The sequence below is a fragment of the Rhododendron vialii genome, chromosome 10a, assembly GCF_030253575.1.
Source record: "Rhododendron vialii isolate Sample 1 chromosome 10a, ASM3025357v1".
In the NCBI taxonomy this organism is placed as follows: domain Eukaryota; kingdom Viridiplantae; phylum Streptophyta; class Magnoliopsida; order Ericales; family Ericaceae; genus Rhododendron; species Rhododendron vialii.
In genome coordinates, this window is record NC_080566.1 from 8,208,829 (window position 1) to 8,226,597 (window position 17,769).

At 36.2% G+C, this 17,769-nt stretch overlaps 1 protein-coding gene and 1 non-coding gene across 2 annotated transcripts; both read left to right on the top strand.

Annotated features, from left to right (window-relative positions):
* Positions 1 to 1,126: 1,126 nt before the first annotated feature.
* On the top strand, positions 1,127 to 1,233 carry LOC131305832 (small nucleolar RNA snoR100). The gene has a single exon (XR_009193389.1). It is a non-coding gene; the product is annotated as a small nucleolar RNA snoR100 (small nucleolar RNA).
* A 13,570-nt stretch (positions 1,234 to 14,803) lies between these two features.
* Positions 14,804 to 16,219, top strand: LOC131303636 (delta(7)-sterol-C5(6)-desaturase-like). Its single transcript, XM_058330593.1, has 2 exons — positions 14,804 to 15,534; positions 15,712 to 16,219. Exons 1-2 carry the CDS (start codon positions 14,871 to 14,873, stop codon positions 16,002 to 16,004), a joined length of 957 nt encoding a protein of 318 aa, XP_058186576.1. The 5' UTR covers positions 14,804 to 14,870; the 3' UTR covers positions 16,005 to 16,219.
* The last annotated feature ends 1,550 nt before the right edge of the window (positions 16,220 to 17,769 follow it).

Sequence of the window (17,769 nt, forward strand, 5' to 3'; positions counted from 1 at the left end):
AGTAGTATTTTTTTCCCCGAAATAACATAATTTTAATGACAAAATCACAAAGACTAGTGCCTTTGTTTGGTTCCTCCCAGAAATATTCTATCCAAATTTTTTGACTGTTTCTCATTTGTGTTTTTTTGTTTTTAATAATTTTTATATCAATTTTTTTACTTACTATTTTTTACTTTTGGAATATATATATAGCATATTTATTAAAAGTAAAAGAGTTTGTTAAAATATTAAAAAAAATTGACCAAAAATGAAAAAATACGTAAATCTATAAAACTTTTTTTTTATCTCAAAATTGAAAACTAAACAAGGGCTTCCTAGTGACCTCTTCAAAAAAAAGAAAAGAAAAGAAAAGAAAAAAGCAAGGGCTTCCTAGTGACCTCCCTGAGCTTTTTGACAAATATGAAGAGACCTCTCATTGCGGATCAAAAAAAAAAAAAGAGACCTCTCATTTAGATTTCTGAAATGACACTGCACGTTCTTGCTTTTGAAACTGTTACCGAGATTACCCCTTCTATTAACTAAATCACCAAGTGTAAAATGCACGTCCTTGTAGAAGGTGCCTAACCACGCTCAGCGCAGATGATCTCTGAAAGAAGGAATATATCGTCTCTACAACGGCACTTGGCTCTTTGTGGATACTCAAGCAATGAATGTATAGGTGCAAGGATGGGATCAGGGGGGTCTAGTGGCGGCAGCCGCCACGACAAGAATTTTAGAAAACGCAATTATTATATGTTGAAAAAAAAATTTGTCCCCAACTTATATAGTCTCGCCATTGCTAGATTTTTTTTCTTATTTTTTCTTAGTCACAAATCTTCTTTTTTTTTTTTTTCAAGAAAGTAGATCCAAAAGAGTATTCTAAAACTAAATTCAATGGGCCAAAATGAAATAATATAAATGATGATGTGTAATTAAGAAAAAAAACTCCCCATTAATTCTAACCCTAAAATAACTTAACCTAAAAAATTAAGGCAACTTAATTATAATGTCACTTCTCAAATTTGTAATGTCCCTCCCAAAAGGGAGTGCGGTTATCAATTTGAAAAATCCATATAGGAATCTGTGGAGTGATATTATAGATTTGAGGAGTGGCATTATCTTTGTGCTTATTGATGCTCTAGATTATCAGTAAATGAAGCTTGGTAATGTGCACATAAATTGAATTAGGTCTCTAGATCTGTCTTCTCTGATGTCATTTGACTTTATTTTGGGGCATGGTTTCGCACCAAAATACATATGAGAGGGGGGGGGGTTATTTTTTAAATGGTATTCTGAGATTGGCCACTTTGTATATATTGCTAAAAGTTAGGTCTGTCTCCAATCCTCCCCCACTTATACCCCAATGATTGGAGACTACATGGGTTCTGTTGTTGTTGTTGAAGTGGCATTATCGATACTCAAAATTAAAATTAGTGTTTTTTCATACTCCATGTGCAAATGAAAAATATCATTTACTATAGTTTTTATTACGTTATTTTAATTTTTTTTGGAGCCGATAACTATTAATATTGTAATGCATCTTTTATTTTTTTAGTATACATTTCGCCACTGCTAGGGTAAAATCCTGATTCCGTCCTTGTATAGGTGGGTACGTAATGCGTAGCAAATGCCATGAGATCGAGGTGTAGAAAAACGTAAAAGAAGAAGCATTTACGTGGTTCAGTTACAAAGGATTTGTGACCTAGTCCACGTGAGAAGGGAGGAGAAATCTTATTCATGGGTTGCTGTAATACAACACCTTAAATATAAATACACATGATATGTGATTAGGTCTGTTAATGGACCGGATCTGATCCAATAAATTCAATCTGGATCCGGATTCGAATCCGATAATCCGATAATTCGAATCCGGTAATCCAAATACAGATCGGATCGGATTTAGATCGGATTAAATCCGTTATTGATCCGAATCCGAACTTTTTTTTTTTAATTTTTTGAATTTTTTTAAAAAAAAAAGTAAATTTTTTATTTTGAAAAAAAAATGTTTAAGAAGTTGTATTTTTATTTTAATTTTTTAGAATTTTTTTTTGGAATTTTTTTTTTTGAAAAAAAAATTGTATTTTTTTGAAAAATATAATTTTTTTTGCTAAAATTTTCGAAGTAAAAAAGTTTTCGGATTGGATTCGGATCCAGATTATCACTATCGGATTCGAGTCTTATCGGATTCGGATCGGATTTGGATCTTATCGGATCCGGATCTGTTGGATCCGCATCGGATACGGCCCATTGACAGGCCTATATGTGATCAATAAGAGAGACAATCCCATAACTTCAGCCATAGTTAAGCAACAAATCACTGCAATATTGGCAGCCAATCTGTGATTAGAATCATAGAATCACACATAATATGGAAAGATTTTTCCCTTCTCCAACAAGAGATGTTGAAAGGGAAGGTTCCAAGTCTTGGGAGTAGGGCTGTAAACGAACCGAGCAGCTCACGAGCTCGGCTCGGCTCGGCTCGGTTCGTTTAGTAAACGAGCCAAGCTCGAGTTCGAGTTTTCAACTCGTTTACTAAACAAGCCGAGCTCGGTTCGGCTCGTTCGACAAAAACTCGGCTGGTTAAGGGTGGCTCGACTCGATTAAAAAGACTTGATTAGTAAATAACTCAGAGCTCGAGCTTGACAAAGCTCGGCTCGTTTACGGCCCTACTTGGGAGTTGATCGAAACTATTTGTAGGGACCCGCAAATAGTATGGGATGGCAGTGCAGAAAAGAGGAAAATTTATCTAGTAAATTGGGAAAGTAACTAAGAACAAAATATGATAAAATAAAATAAAAACTAAGAACAAAATGTTTAGTAGTCTAGGAGTGAAGAATTATGATAAAGAATTCAGCCCTTCTATGCAAATGGTGGTGGAGATTTGGTAGAGAAAATGAGTGATTATGGGTAAAGGTGATTAGAAAAATATGGTTACAGTTCATTGTGTTGGATGCCTTCACAAGCATATATGTTCAGGAAAAATCCAGAGTTTGGAGTCATGTATGCTCCATTAGTTGTTATGTATATGGAATCAGATGTTACATCCATAATGGTTTCTGGATTGAAGTTGAATCAGAGAGTCAAGCTAGATTCTGGGATGATGTTTGTTTTCGGGAGATGCCTATGAAGATCTATTATTGAAGACTTCGATCACCTAGTATCTACTCAGAAAAGGAAAAGGGCGAGGCATGTTTTTGATATACAGAATCAGTGTACATTGGAACCTACTACAATTTTGAAAGGGATTTGTTTGTCTGGGAAGAAGCTCTTCTGGAAGAAATGAAACAATCCTCAAGTAATTACTATGTGCTAACAGAAATAGATCAGATAGCTTGAGATGGAGATCGATGGGATCTTAATTCTGGCCTTTTCTCTGTGAAATCCGGTATGCCAAGTCGGAAGAAGGTTTGAATTACTCTAACTCAGTTGGTACTCACTGCATTTTGGTTTGGAACTAATTTGCCCTCCCGAAATCGCAATGTTTGTATGGCAAGAAGTTCAAGACAGGATTGTTACACAGCTAGTAATTTTACACAGAAGAAACATCTTGATGCAAGGGGTGAATGTGAATGGGGAGGGTTTATGTCCATTTATTAGAATCAGAAAGGGAAAATGCTCCTTAGTCATTGCCGAACTGTAAGGTTTCATGGTCTTATTTGGCCCGAAATTTTGAAGTGGTTGGGGATGGCATGCATGGGATCTGGCCGTTATCTATATATATGATCTTACGAGTTGGTGGCTTTGCAGAAGAAGTACAAGAATGTGGAGAAAGGTCTGTGGGATACATGCATGCTTGTTTGCTACAGATCTATAGTCTATTTGGCTACAAGAAATCAAATTGTGTCTAAGGAGAACGGTTTTGTTCGGGAGGAACTTGCAAAAATTTTTAAGACAAGGATCGATGGCCTTACGGGTTAAAACCAAGAAATGAAATTGTGTTTTAGGGAGAACGGTTTTGTTTATTGGGAGGAAGTGGTAGATAATATTGGGAGTTACTTGATTGTAGAAGAAGGTTTTTTGTTCAAGATTCCATGGTGTGGTGCAAGGTTATCTACTGAAGTCAAGGGCAATTTTCTGTAAGCTAATTATGTTGATGTCTGCTGGATCTGTGTGGCCGGTGAAGTTTATACTCATGAAGGCTCTAAGATCAGCAATGCTAATAATCAAAATCAATAATCAAAATGTGTCACGTCAGCATTTGTTTATTTATTTAGTCTATAATCAAAATTAACAATCTCTACCTATACATTGGTTATTTTTGCATTCCTAACAAAAAAAAAAAAAAACCCACAATACACAATGCATATATGTTCAATCGCAAATAAGTTCCAATCACGCATCCGACCACACAAAATTATTCACCTCAATAAGACGATTCCAAAACTGAAAAGCCGGTAGCCGGAAACATTTTCACGCGCCTCCTAAATAAGTTGCGCGTGATATTACGTGCCTTTACTCGATTTGGTGCGTTCAGCGCGTGATGCGAGTGGATCTCACGTGCAGCCTCTTTAGGCGGCGCGTGAGGAGGTTTACGGCTACCGGTCTTTCAGTTTTGGAATCGTCTTATCAAAACGGATAATTTGGTATGGTCGGATGAGTGATTAGAACTCGTTTATGAAAAATTCAAATTTGGTTATTGAATTTTGGTTATTGGTAAAAGTTGTTAAGTTTGGTTGTGGAATGGATGGAATTTGGTTATTTGTTAAAAAGACTTGTAACTTTACTTATTACAATAGATGGTGTTTTTTGAGCATTGTTGTTTGGTTTGCTTATCTACACTCATTTGTTTATCACAATGTGGATGCTCTGATGGTTTGTTGTGATCAAGCCGGCCCTAAATTTTCAAGGGCCTAAAGCAAAAAACTAAAGATTGGACACTTTTTACTAGACTATTATAAAAGGTAGCAAAATAGGAGAGACTCCTAATATCTGAAAAATAATTTGGGACAGAAAGTGGTTGCCTCTCCGGCTTTAACTCGGGACCAGCTCTGGCTGTGATGGATCTGCCTACTGCCATACTCGAACCAGTGTACGCTATTGGTTTGTCTGAGGTCTCCCTGCTATTTTTTACTTGAATGGATTTTCTAAGAATCTATTTTGTGTGATTTTCTAATTAAGTTGGAATCTTGTTTGGGCTTTCTTCTCATTTTAATATCAAAGTTGTAGTCGTGTGCAAATCTTTTTTATTGGTTTTTATGTTAAGCATACGTTTTTTTTTTAATTATAGGTTTACTCTTAAAGAGTCGATTTTCCTATAACGTTATTCCCTCTACTTTTTTTTTTTTTTTTTGTGTGACAATCACATTACCGCTACTCGAGTCTGAAAGTAAAATTATTTACCTTTCTTCGAGCTCTAAATCGGAGATAGGCATAAAGATGGCCTTCATTACCTTTGCTTTAATAATAGATTCCAACTTAGAAAAATGCACAAAATAGATTCCTAGAAAACCCATTCATGTAGATTGTATGCTCCAAAATTAAGATCGTCATCCATTAGAGTATAAAGCATTCCAAAAGGTGGTAGTTTCCGAAAAAGGAATTTCCGGGAAGCACCACCAATTCCTGAATGGAGAAAAACTTTCATAAGCAACTATTTACTCATGTTCTCTCAAGAGGGAAAAAAATTGAAAAGTATATATAGATGGATTTATACACAACACATAAAATATGGAGATGAGTTGAGCATCAATTGATCAGTTTGTGTATGAAACCTTACCCAAAAAATAAAGTTAAAAAATAAATAAATAAAGCGAATAGAAATATATTCCGATTGTTACATGATTAAGGGCTTGTTTGATAACCTAAATTCAACACTTAATACTGAATCAATTAAGTAATAAGTGATTCAGTAGGTTTGATAATCACATTTTACATTGCTTAACAAATTAAGTATCACTTAAACTATAGGGTAAAAAGTTAAAAAAAATTAAGTAGCTTTGAGCTACTTAATTCTGATTGAATTTTTGTGTACTTACATTCAACCATCATACTACCACCACAACCACTCCCACCAACACCACCAGCTCCGTCGCTCCACCACCTCCACCATTACACCACCACCACCACTCCTCCATCACCACATCACCACCACCACCTCCACCACTACACCACCACCACCACCAACTCCACCACTACACCACCACCACAACTCCTCCACCACCACATCACCACCACCAGCTCCACCTTTCCACCACCACCACATCACCACCACCAACTCCACAACTCTACCACCACCACCACCACCGCCACCACTACCATCACTACACCACCACCACCGCTCCTACCACCACTTCACCACCTCCACCACTCTACCACCACCACTCTACCACCACCGCCACTCCACCACCACTACCATCACTACACCACCGCCGCCGCCACCACCGCCACTCCCATGTACCATTCCACCACACCACACCACACCACTCCACCACCGCCACTACCAGCACTACACCACCACTCTACCACATCCACCACCATCACCTCCACCTCCACCACTCCACCTCCACCACCTCCACCACTCCACCACCACCACCTCCACCACTCCTCCACCATTACCATAAGTATATTTGTGACTGTTAGTAAATTAAGAGAGAATTTGAACAAAATTAATTCATCATTTTTTTAATTTAGTGTTTAATATATTTGTCAAACAGCTTTTCAGCTTAAAAATTTCAGCATTCAGCTTTCAGTACTTAATTTTTCAGCTTTCAGTTTCAGTTTTCAGTTTTATCAAACAGCCCCTAAGCTAATTGTTAAAGGTTACTCAAGCAATAACTCACTTTACAAAAAAAAAAAAGGGTCATAAATGTTGATCACCTTTTACTTTGTCAATGGAAGCAAAGGTCTCCGATTCAAAAGAAATTAAGGTAAATAATTCCACTTTCAGATGGCAGCAAAGGTACTAATGAAGATACAGGGAATCCGCGAAGAGTAATCAATTGAGATGGAAAACCTATTAAAAGGAAAAAAGAAAAAAGAAGGTACGTTTATATACCATAGAAATGTTTTCTTGCAAAATATACAAAACATAGTTTTATGTTTTTTTTTTCTTATCAGCAAAGAAAGGACATAGGTTTATATGTTAATCAGGAAAGATTCTCTCGTAGTATCTTATTAGAATACTAGGGTTTTCCGTGTCTTCAGGCACGGTTTGAATATCGGCATTCAAGAAATCGTCATGGCTCGAAACACACTTTTTTACCAAGCTTCAATTATCTGTATTTAAAGACACGATGAAATGTATCAAGACCAATTTAACCAATGAAACTGTTATGACTTACCATGACCAAATCCTTTTCCATATTCCTCTTCACAACTACAGTAAATGAGCTTAAAATTAATGAAATCAAACATATAGTTCTGCAAGTGCGTAACTAAATTAATCATGAACGAAACAGACAACACAGAATATTAAAGTTGTTCAACTAAATTCTTTTATAATTTTCCCTGATCACTCAGACAAAATTCCCTTTCGGCCAGCATTTCTCTCACTTTTGCTTACTTCGTAACAACCTAAAAAATAAGGCAAATAAATAGCATTCCAATTCTTACAAACAAATAGAAAAACAATCTTACATTTTTTCCTTCCGCTAAATTAGGCAAAAGTAGCAACTACACAGGGTCGGAAAAAAAAAACCCAATTAATCACGGGGTATCGATCACTCTACATACTATTGATCACAACTGACATAACCCAATTGAAAAGTTTTAAGATATATAGCGAAGGCTCCACTCAAATGATACACTCGTGTCTAAAGAGCATTGAATCTAAAATTCCTAGAGTTCAAAACCTTGAATGCAATATAAAATTCTTAGAGTTCCGAATGACTAGACACTAGGTAAAAAAAAAAACTAGGGTCAAACCCCCCTAAGAGTTCATAGTCATACAAATAGCAATCTCACATTCACCTCAAAACATTATTGAGAATATGAGATTGCGGGTCCTAACTGTACAACCATGTTATTCCTAAAAGTTTACTTTAGGGGTTAATAACATAAGCTTTAGAGCATCCGCAGTGGAATAACCAAAAGTCAATCATCAAAAGTTGCCACATTATCTTTTAGTTATCCATTTAAGGGGTTGCTAAGATCAATAATGTAAAAGTCCACAATGGTACAATCAAAATTGAATAATTAAAACTTGCCACATCATCTTTTCAACTTATAAAAATCTAAAAATTGTGACATAGAAAATTATTATTTTTAAATAGTTTTCAAACAAATAAACTATTTTTTTGAAAATTTTCATTTAAAAAAAATATTTTTCGGGAAAAAGTAGAAAAAAAAAAGAACAATTTTTGAAAAAAAGATTTAATAAAAAAACTGTTTTTATAGTTTTAATAAAGAAAACAGTTTTCACAAAAAAAAAAAGTTTTGAAAAAAAAAAGTATTTGCAAAAAAATAAAACGTATTTTTAAAAGTATTTTTCTTAGAAACATGTTAAAATGGAAGAGAGAGAAAATTTTGTATAATGATAGTGTACTTGATTGAGGAAATGTGGGGATAATTAAATTGGATTATTAGTTAGTTTTGATTATTCAATGACCAAAATTTGATGAGTTACTAAGAGGTTGCTAAGTTTGATTATTCTAATATGAGCTTTTTTTTGAGCGAATGTTGCTAACCTTAGCAACTTTTTGGTTTTGATTATACCACTGTGGATGCTCTTAGAGTTATACTGTTTATTCCCTAGTAGTTCTAAAACCCAAAATTATTTACAGTAACTACTGGTTTTCTCGGGGAATTGCCGGCAGTGGTTTGCCAAGGAAACTAAGGTCAAAGAGCAGCCAGATGAATGATACATGTTAACTCCAGCGTGGTGTGAAATCGGCAAGAAGGAGGAGGATTTTGTTATTTTGAGAGGAACAAGAATAAGAATGAAGGGTGAAGATTAATGTAGAGAAATGAGTGTTAAATTCTGTAGATACTTGTAAATTATTATGTTTTCTAAAATCATTTAAATATGTGGAAGATCATATTTTGATATTGTAATGATGTTTGGAGGTGTTGGTATCAAGTGGGATTCAATTCGGTGTGTGTTGGTGAAATTTCAAATTTATGTCCATCTAGTACCGGTACTGCCTTTTGCCCAGTACCGGTACCCAGTGTCCAGAACTTGGCCAAGTCGACATTTTGAAGGCTCCAGTACCGGTACTGGGAGTTGCCCAGTACCGGTACCCACTGGTTTTTCTGCAATTTTCAACACTCTTTTTGGACCACTATAAATACTTCTCTTTACCATTTTTCATACTCAAACACCACAAACCAGACCTAGAAACACCCCCTCTCACCTACCCAACTCCAATCTCACCCAAAACTCATGATTTCAACCTCAAATCTTTAAGATCCAAGGGTTTTCAACCTCGAAATCACTTGAATCTTACATTTGGAGAACAAGGGATCTTATATCCAAGCTTGGGTGGAGCTCGTTTTTGGTGGTTTCAAGCTTGGGTCACTTAGGGTTTTGCTCAAAACCCATTGTGGTAGGAATTTCTTACTCTTGTTATACGTTTACGTGATGTTTATGTACCTAGATGATTAGATCGTGCTTTGTTTCGTGCTTGAGGTTGTGTTTTGTATTTTGGTCGAATTTGAAAATTCTGTCCGTTTTTGAGTTTCAGTCCAACTTCAAATGACCATAACTTCTTCTCTCGATGTCCGTTTTATGCAAATTTTATATCGATTCGAAGGTCTTGAAGGCAGCTTTCATTTTCCGCTAGGAATCACCTAAAAACTCTTAGTACACAGAAAGTTATGACCATCTGAGTAGAGGTGTGTCGGTCTGTTAATGTCGATTGGCTATTCCTAAGATCGTTTCGTTCCGTGCTATGATTCCATATATAATTAGAATGTATTTAAGTCACTCTCGAATGTGATTGCTTGTGTCTTAATGACTTGTATACTCGTATCTCGTCTTATAGAGCTTCCTAGGTTCCTTGGCGCTCATTCTATAAGATTCTAGTTTAGAACCTAGCGGGTGGCATATCGATGAGTCATTGTGGGTTCGGTGCATGATGAAAGACCCCATGATATATAGACTTTCAGGACTAATGTGAACTTAAGGTATCTATCATTGTACGATGGGATGTGTTTATGAATTTGTAATGCATTGCATGATGATAAATGAAAGAAATGTGAACTTAGAAAATGTTGTCTTCTTGCATTCGGATTGGTTAAGCGTACGTGTATGTTTGAGTTGATAATTTTAAATTGAGGGTTCTCCAACGCAAGGTATGGTAATGCGAAAACCCAGGTGGAGAGAATTCAATATGACGCAAGGGGTGGTAACACAATTGAATGTCTTCCATGATGAAGAGAATTTTGATTGATTTCAGAAGTCTATGTTGATGTTTGGAGTGTTTTGTTGCTTGGGATTGTGGTTGTCGAAAAAGAGAATGGAAGGTTGGTTTTATTAAAGAAAGAAATTTGGATTTGAAAATAGGATTTTTGATAAAAATCCTCCGGCATTCTGAAGCGAATCAACGGATCCGATATATGGACACAAATCAATGGACTCTAGCATTCAAGCTCGAATCAACGGAGTTTGACCCGAAGTGATCTTGAGTTTTCCCTAAAATTATTTTGGAAATCAAAAAAAGAAAGTTTTATGAAATGAGGTTCCATGGTGAATGGTATGAGTTGAGGAAGTTGATATAGCATTTGTTTGAAAAGTTATTAGATGGTTGAATAGTTGTTGTAGTTTATTAGATCGATAGGAATTTAAATGTCGCTTCTAGCTTGATGTATGAACTAGTTAGGAATAGCCTTAGGACGTATGGAATCCTGTAATCGTAGTCCTTCGGTTCAATGTGATGCCTCTTTGTATCTCTTGTCCGTTTATTCCAAATCAATTATTCTTGTTGCATATTTCATCGCATTTACATATAGCTTGAGTATACTGGGCTAGTGTAGCTCAATCCAATCTTTCTTTTCAGATTCATATGCTGGATCATAATTTGCATGCTTGCGTGTTGTGATGCGAAGACATTTTTAGAAGCTAACTATATTTAATTACTCAAACATCTTTGTAACTAATTACTCTTAATTTTCCCTTTTGACTAAATGGTTTGTAACTAAGGAATTTGTTCGCATTCTTACTTAAGCTCATTTGGAGCTGGTGTGTCTATGTTGTAAATTCTTAAACTTGGGGACTCAATTTGTAAACTGAACAGGTGGGGACTCTTTTGGGTAATATTTTGATATGTAAAGATCTTTTATTGAAATGGAATATTTATTTATGTTGAAAACTGAGGTCGTGAAAAATTCAACGGCTAAGATTTAAGTAGAGAAAATATGTGGGCCACCACACCGTCGCGATTTGTATTATAGAATTTTACTTTTGGTATTTTACAAAGTGAAGGGAAAAAAAACAAAGAAAATAAATTTTAGTAGAATAATGCCAAATAAGAGAGAGAATTAAGGAGAGAGCTTGATTTTATTTTTGGAAACTACATTTGCTTAGTATATACTCCTTCCGTCCCATTTGGTTGTCTATTTTTGTTTTTCGTGCCATTCTTTCAACGCTTATATCTTTCAATATGAATCTCAATAAATATGCAATGTATCTTGTTTGATAGTTTTTCGATTAGATCTATAATACAAAGTTTTCAAAATTATGAAAAACATTGTAGATTGAGAAATTTAAGCATTGAAAAAACAACACGAAAAACGAAAATGAACAGCCAAAATGGGACGGAGGGAGTAGTATAGAAGTTCCGAAATGGAGGTGGAGGTCGTCATCAATTGGAGTAGATAGCACTCCAAAGGCAGTAGTTTCCACAAAAATAATGACCAAGAAGCACCAGTACCAGTTCTTCAATGGAGAAATTTAATTTTTATATCCAGCCACTATTTACTCGTATTATCTGGAGGGAAAAAAGAAGAAAAGAAAGTGAATATAGATGGAGGAGAAAATCTCATTCATGGAAGAGCCGTGAATAAGATTTATGACGCTCAATCTCGGCTGTCCAAAATTTTTTTTGGACAATCTGGATTAAAACCATTAATAGATTGTTTTCAATCAGAATCATCCAAAACACCTTTGAATGGCTAAAATTGTGCGGAACCGTAAATAATTTCTCATAGATGGAGATACACATCACATGCAAAATGGGAATAAGTTGAGCAACAATATTTGAGTTCATATATGAAACCAATAGAGTTTACAAGCTCAGTTTGGATGACAGGAATCTTGAGAAAGAATGGGGATGTGATACCATACTTCCATGATTTCGATGTTTGGACCATAATTCCGACGTTTGAAAGAAACAGGAGTAGGAATGTGATGCTACACTTTCAGGATTCCCATATTTGGGAGAGACAAAAATAGGATTGTGATTCTTGACGATACATCCTACCAGGAATCAAATTACTTGATAGAGTGGGAATCTGATCCCTCCTTTACCCCATGAAAATCTTAGATTTCTGGCTCAATCAATTTAAAAAAAGAAAAAGAAATATTGACTTTAATAAATTTCTGAAATAATTGATTCCTGCATAAGATTACTGAATTAATCCAAACACTGTAATGGAATTACTTCAGGTATTGTATTTCTAGGAATTTCATTCATAGTAATTATATTCTTATTCCCACTCATTAAAATTCCTAGGAATTTGATTCCTAGTAATCACATTTCATTCTTATTCCTATTCCTACCAAAGATTTCAGTCATCCAAACTAAGTCTATATAGAATCTAAAAGGAACAATATTCTGATATATCGTTCCCAAACTCATTTAAATAAAAAAAAACAGTATATTAGTCTAAAGTCCAAATGAAATAACCCCATAGGAGTTTTAGTTCAGCCTAAATTTCTGTGATTTGTAAGGTCCATTAATAAAAATATTTTAGAGCGTAGAGTTCGTGAAAAGACAAAATTGCCATTAATGAGATAAGGGCTTTGTTTGGCTAACACAAAAAATGTAATTTTCCATTTAGATTGTCTTAAATGAGACAAGGGTCTTGTTTGGCTAACAGAAAATATGTTTTTTTCGTGTTTTTTGATCTTGTTGCACTTCCATAGGGTACCCTAGGATTTTAGGTACTTTCATAAGGTATTCTAAGATTTTAGGCACTTTCATAGGTTTTTAGGATGCACTTTTCTATTATAGAATTTTATTGATTTAAACACTTTCATAGGATACCTTAGGGTTTTAGACACTTTCATATACAGGGTATCCTAAGTTTTAGGCACTTTCATAAGGTACTCTAGGATTTTAGGCACTTTCAATCCCGGTCAACGCTGTTCAACCTTGGTCAACGCCAGTCAACCTTGGTCAACACCGGTCAACCTTGGAAGGGATTTTTTTTGTAAGTCCTGAATAAAATATCCTTTAGACCTTACGGAAAAATATTTATGTTATTATAACAAAAACCCCTATAGTATGTCCTCAACTTCAATTTGCCCATAAAAAAATAGTCACAAAAGTTGATCACCTTTTACTTTAATTTTCAATGAAAGCAAATGTAATGAAGATCCTCTCTTTGACTCTATGATGATAGATAAGAGTCTCTAGCTATCTCCAATTCAGAGATCTTGAAGAAAGGTAAATAATTTCACTAATTCGGATGCGAGCAGAGGCCGGTAATTAAGATATAGGGAAAATCGACTAAAGTAGGACGAAAAACCTATAAAAACGTATCTCCTTACCATAAAAATATTCTCTAGCTTAATACACCACAGGAAACATAGTTTTATTATAATATATATGTTAGGAAATATTATCGTGTATCTTGGTCAAAAAAAGAAGTGATCGGATGACTACTGTTTAATATTAAAATATGATAAAATAAAATAAAAAGTATTTCTCCGTATAGAAAAACACTCAAAATAGATTCCTAGAGGACCCATTCAAGTAGATTCTATGCTCCGAAATAAAAGTCGTATGTCATCCATTAGAGCAGCAAGAACTCCAAAGGCAGAGCCGGCTCCGACTGAAAACAAATGTTGCTGCCGCTTTAAGCCTCTAAAAAATTTTGAATTGTCCAACAAAAAAGGTCCTATTTTTAATTTTCGCTTTAAGCCCCTTGAAAAGCCAGGACCGGCCGGCTCTGTCTAAAGGTGGTATATATACGGTAGTTTTTTTTAAAAAAATGATCTGGAAGCACTAGTTCCTTAACGGGGAAAATTTTTCATAACCCACTGTGTACTCATTTTAGGAGGAAAAAAATTGGAAAGGATATATAGATGGAGACACACAACACATAAAATATGGAATTGACTTGAGCGATAATAGAGTTCTTGTATGAAACCCATAAAGTCTACATCAAGCTTACGTCCGTTATAGAAATGAGATCATTTTGAAGGTAAGAGAGAATCATTGCATTGAGCGGGTCCTGCAAAGAACACTTACCACATGGTTAGATTAAGGATTAACGGGTCGTTACGGTCCATCTCTTGCGGTGGTGGTGCTTGTTGGTGTTTCGGGCTTCGGTGTTGCTTTTCCTCCGTTCGGTGTTTTTTTGGTGTCTTTGTGTTGTTGGCATATTGTCAACTCTGGTGTTGCAATAGTTACGGAACGTTGGTTTATATTATGTGAGGAAATATTCTCTTGTAATCATCTTATTAAACGCGAATTGATTGAGCTGAGTATAAATTTAATATTAAAATGCGATCGTACGACCGAATGGATCTATGCTTTTGTTTGTATGCGTCAACATTTTTTCTACTCTGTTTTATAATATAGATCAATGGAAGGAATCTATTGCTCCCACTTTAACTTTGTCGCCGCATAGTGTGAGCTACTCCGTATACACCCTCATTCGCTCCTTATAAATTGCTCTCGATCGTCCAACCTTTCGGAGTTGGACACTAATTCATGGTCTCTTTCCCCATCTCCTTGCACAAGTTCTAATAGGAATCAGACCCGAAGTGTTCACATTCGATCAGTCCAATGGAAAATCACGACTTGGGGCGATTCGTAGAGGAAACGTCGCTCTACAATCGCCTCATTTTAGGGAGTTTATTGCCGGGCGGAGTGTGGGAACCGCTCCCTCACTTCTTACAGACGTGGCTCCGGAACTATGTCATGGAATCCCTTATCTACCTCGTCTCCGGTTTCCTCTGGTGCTTCTACATCTACTATTTGTACCCCAATGCCTTTCTTCCCAAAGGTACATGTCTTTTTCTACGGACATTTATGCTTAAGAAGAAGGAAAAAAGAGAGTCCTTTCTGATGTACATAAGAGTCCTTGTGTTATTAATTCTGTACCTAACAATTGAAGACATGATGAGCACTACTCTTGTTGCAGATGCAATCCCTTCAAGAAAGGCTATGCTATTGCAGATATCCGTCACGATGAAGGCCATGCCATGGTACACTCTTCTCCCCACGGTCTCCGAGTACATGATTGAAAATGGCTGGACAAGGTGTTATCCGGGCATAAGCGATGTCGGTTGGGTTACCTATCTCGCGTACGTCGCGATTTATCTTGCGATTGTGGAGTTCGGGGTTTACTGGATGCACAGGGGACTCCATGACATAAAGCCTCTGTACAAGTATCTTCACGCTACGCATCATATCTATAACAAGGAAAATACTCTCTCTCCGTGGGCTGGTAAAAAGTCTTTTTAACTTTCTACTTAGATCATTTACCGTGACTCAGGTTTTTGAACGTCTTCGTTTGCTTCAAAAAAAACATGATCTCTCTGCTATACTTTCAATGTGCTAGCATCCCTACACTTCAAAGTTTTCACGAATAACGTTGGTTCATCTCTCTCTCTTTTTGTGTTAGGTATGGCACTCAATCCCTTGGACGGGTTACTGCAGGCATCGCCGCACCTCATACCGATCTTTTTAATTCCAACGCATTTCAGAACGCATCTGGTCCTCTTATTCATGGAGGGCGTATGGGCCACCAACCTTCACGACTGCATCAACGTGAAGCTCTGGCCTGTAATGGGTGCTGGCTACCATACGATCCACCACATCACGTACCGCCACAACTATGGGAATTACACGATATGGATGGACTGGGTTTTCGGAACTCTTCGGCCCCCTGTCGATGATGGGAAAAAGGAAATTTGAAGCCTGTGTTTTGGTGTTTTTACTCTTTTAGTGGTTGGATTTGTTAAGCTGCTGTTGAAGTAGGACTCGGTTTCATGTTTGAGTTTGTGATTTTGTTTGGTTTGGTTTGGGAGGCTTTGCATTCCTCACCTATCTATCTATCTATCGGTGTAATATAATAGCGAGCCAGTGAAGGTAAAGAAGTGGCTCAACAAAAAAGAAGAAGTGAATTTTCTTGTCACAATTGGGCTCAAATTTATTGAGTGTGATTTGGAGCTAGTGGGCTCGCCTTCTTCATTTACGGGTTGGATATAGCCCGATTTTGAAACTTGGCTCCGTTTGTTTCGACCTAAAATGTTTTCTTGCAAAATGATTTTGGAGCAAATAACTTTTGTGTAAAATATTTTCTAGCGTTTGCTTCACAAATAAATACTCCTATACCATAACAAAACATAACAAGAGAAATATGATAAGGAAGGATAAGGGATGAAGGGAAAGATAAAAATGACTTACGAGCCCAAACTTTCCAGTGTGGGAAGCGAGCCCATAACAATGCCTGAAAGCCACACCCATACTTCGAACCAAGGTTATGAATTTCGTACCGTTCTGACCGGTGCGTATTGATATTGTCCAAATCTGGTACCCTACATTTCTAGTTTCGTTCCAGCTCAAATATCGGTCGGTACCAGTGATATCGGTCAATACTGGATGGTAATAGCAAATACTGGACATATTAGACTAGTTTTAAATTTATTTTTTCTTCCAATACCGGACAATACTGGTCGGTACTGGTCAATATCAAACAATACCGGACAAACACCATACTATTTTTTTTTAATAAATTATTTACATGGAAAAATAACACCAATAGCGATAAATTTGAAACGGTGCCCAATTTCTCACCGGTATCAGTACGTACCATACTAATAAGAAAAATTCAATACTCTCCCAGTATAGTATTCATCAGAAAAATTCGATACTCTTCCGGTACGTACTGATATTGTCCAAATCTAGTACACTACACTTCTAGTTTCGTTCTAGCTCAAATACCGATTGGTATTGGTGATATTGGTCAATACTAGCGGTAATAGCAAATACTAGACATATCAAACTAGTTTTAAATTTATTTTTTCTTTCAGTACCGGACAATATTGGTCGGTACCGGTCAATATCGGACAATACCAGACAAACACCATACTAATTTTTTTTTAATAAATTATTTATGTGGAAAAATAACACTAATAGCGATAAATCTGAAACGGTACCCAATTTCTCACCGGTATCAGTACATACGATACGGAGTAATAAGAAAAATTCGATACTCTAGCAATAGCCCGGTATAGTGTTCATTCAGAACCTCGTTTCGAACGGGCCCAATGTCTTGAGCCTGGGCCTAATCCACAAGGAAGTGGGCCAAGAGCTTGGTCCACCGCATCTTTCTCAATTTCTCTCTCTTCTCTCTCACAGCACGCTCGCGTCAGCCTGCGACATCCCCAACGCAGCGTGAAATCTAATCCGCGATCCAACTTTATCAAACTCAAATCCGTTCTTATCCGGAAAAAAAAAAAACAAAAAAACACAAAATACAAAATAAATACTTAAAAAATAAAAAACTTAACCAAATAAAGCCTAATAATGATCGAGGTTTGGTTCATTCAAAATTTACAAGGCATGAGCTCGAATCAAATCCAAATATTCGAGCTTGAGTTCGATTAATTTTCGCAAAAACTTAAACACTATTTAAACAAGCTAAGCTTATAATGCCAACCTGTTCTTTCTATCTACC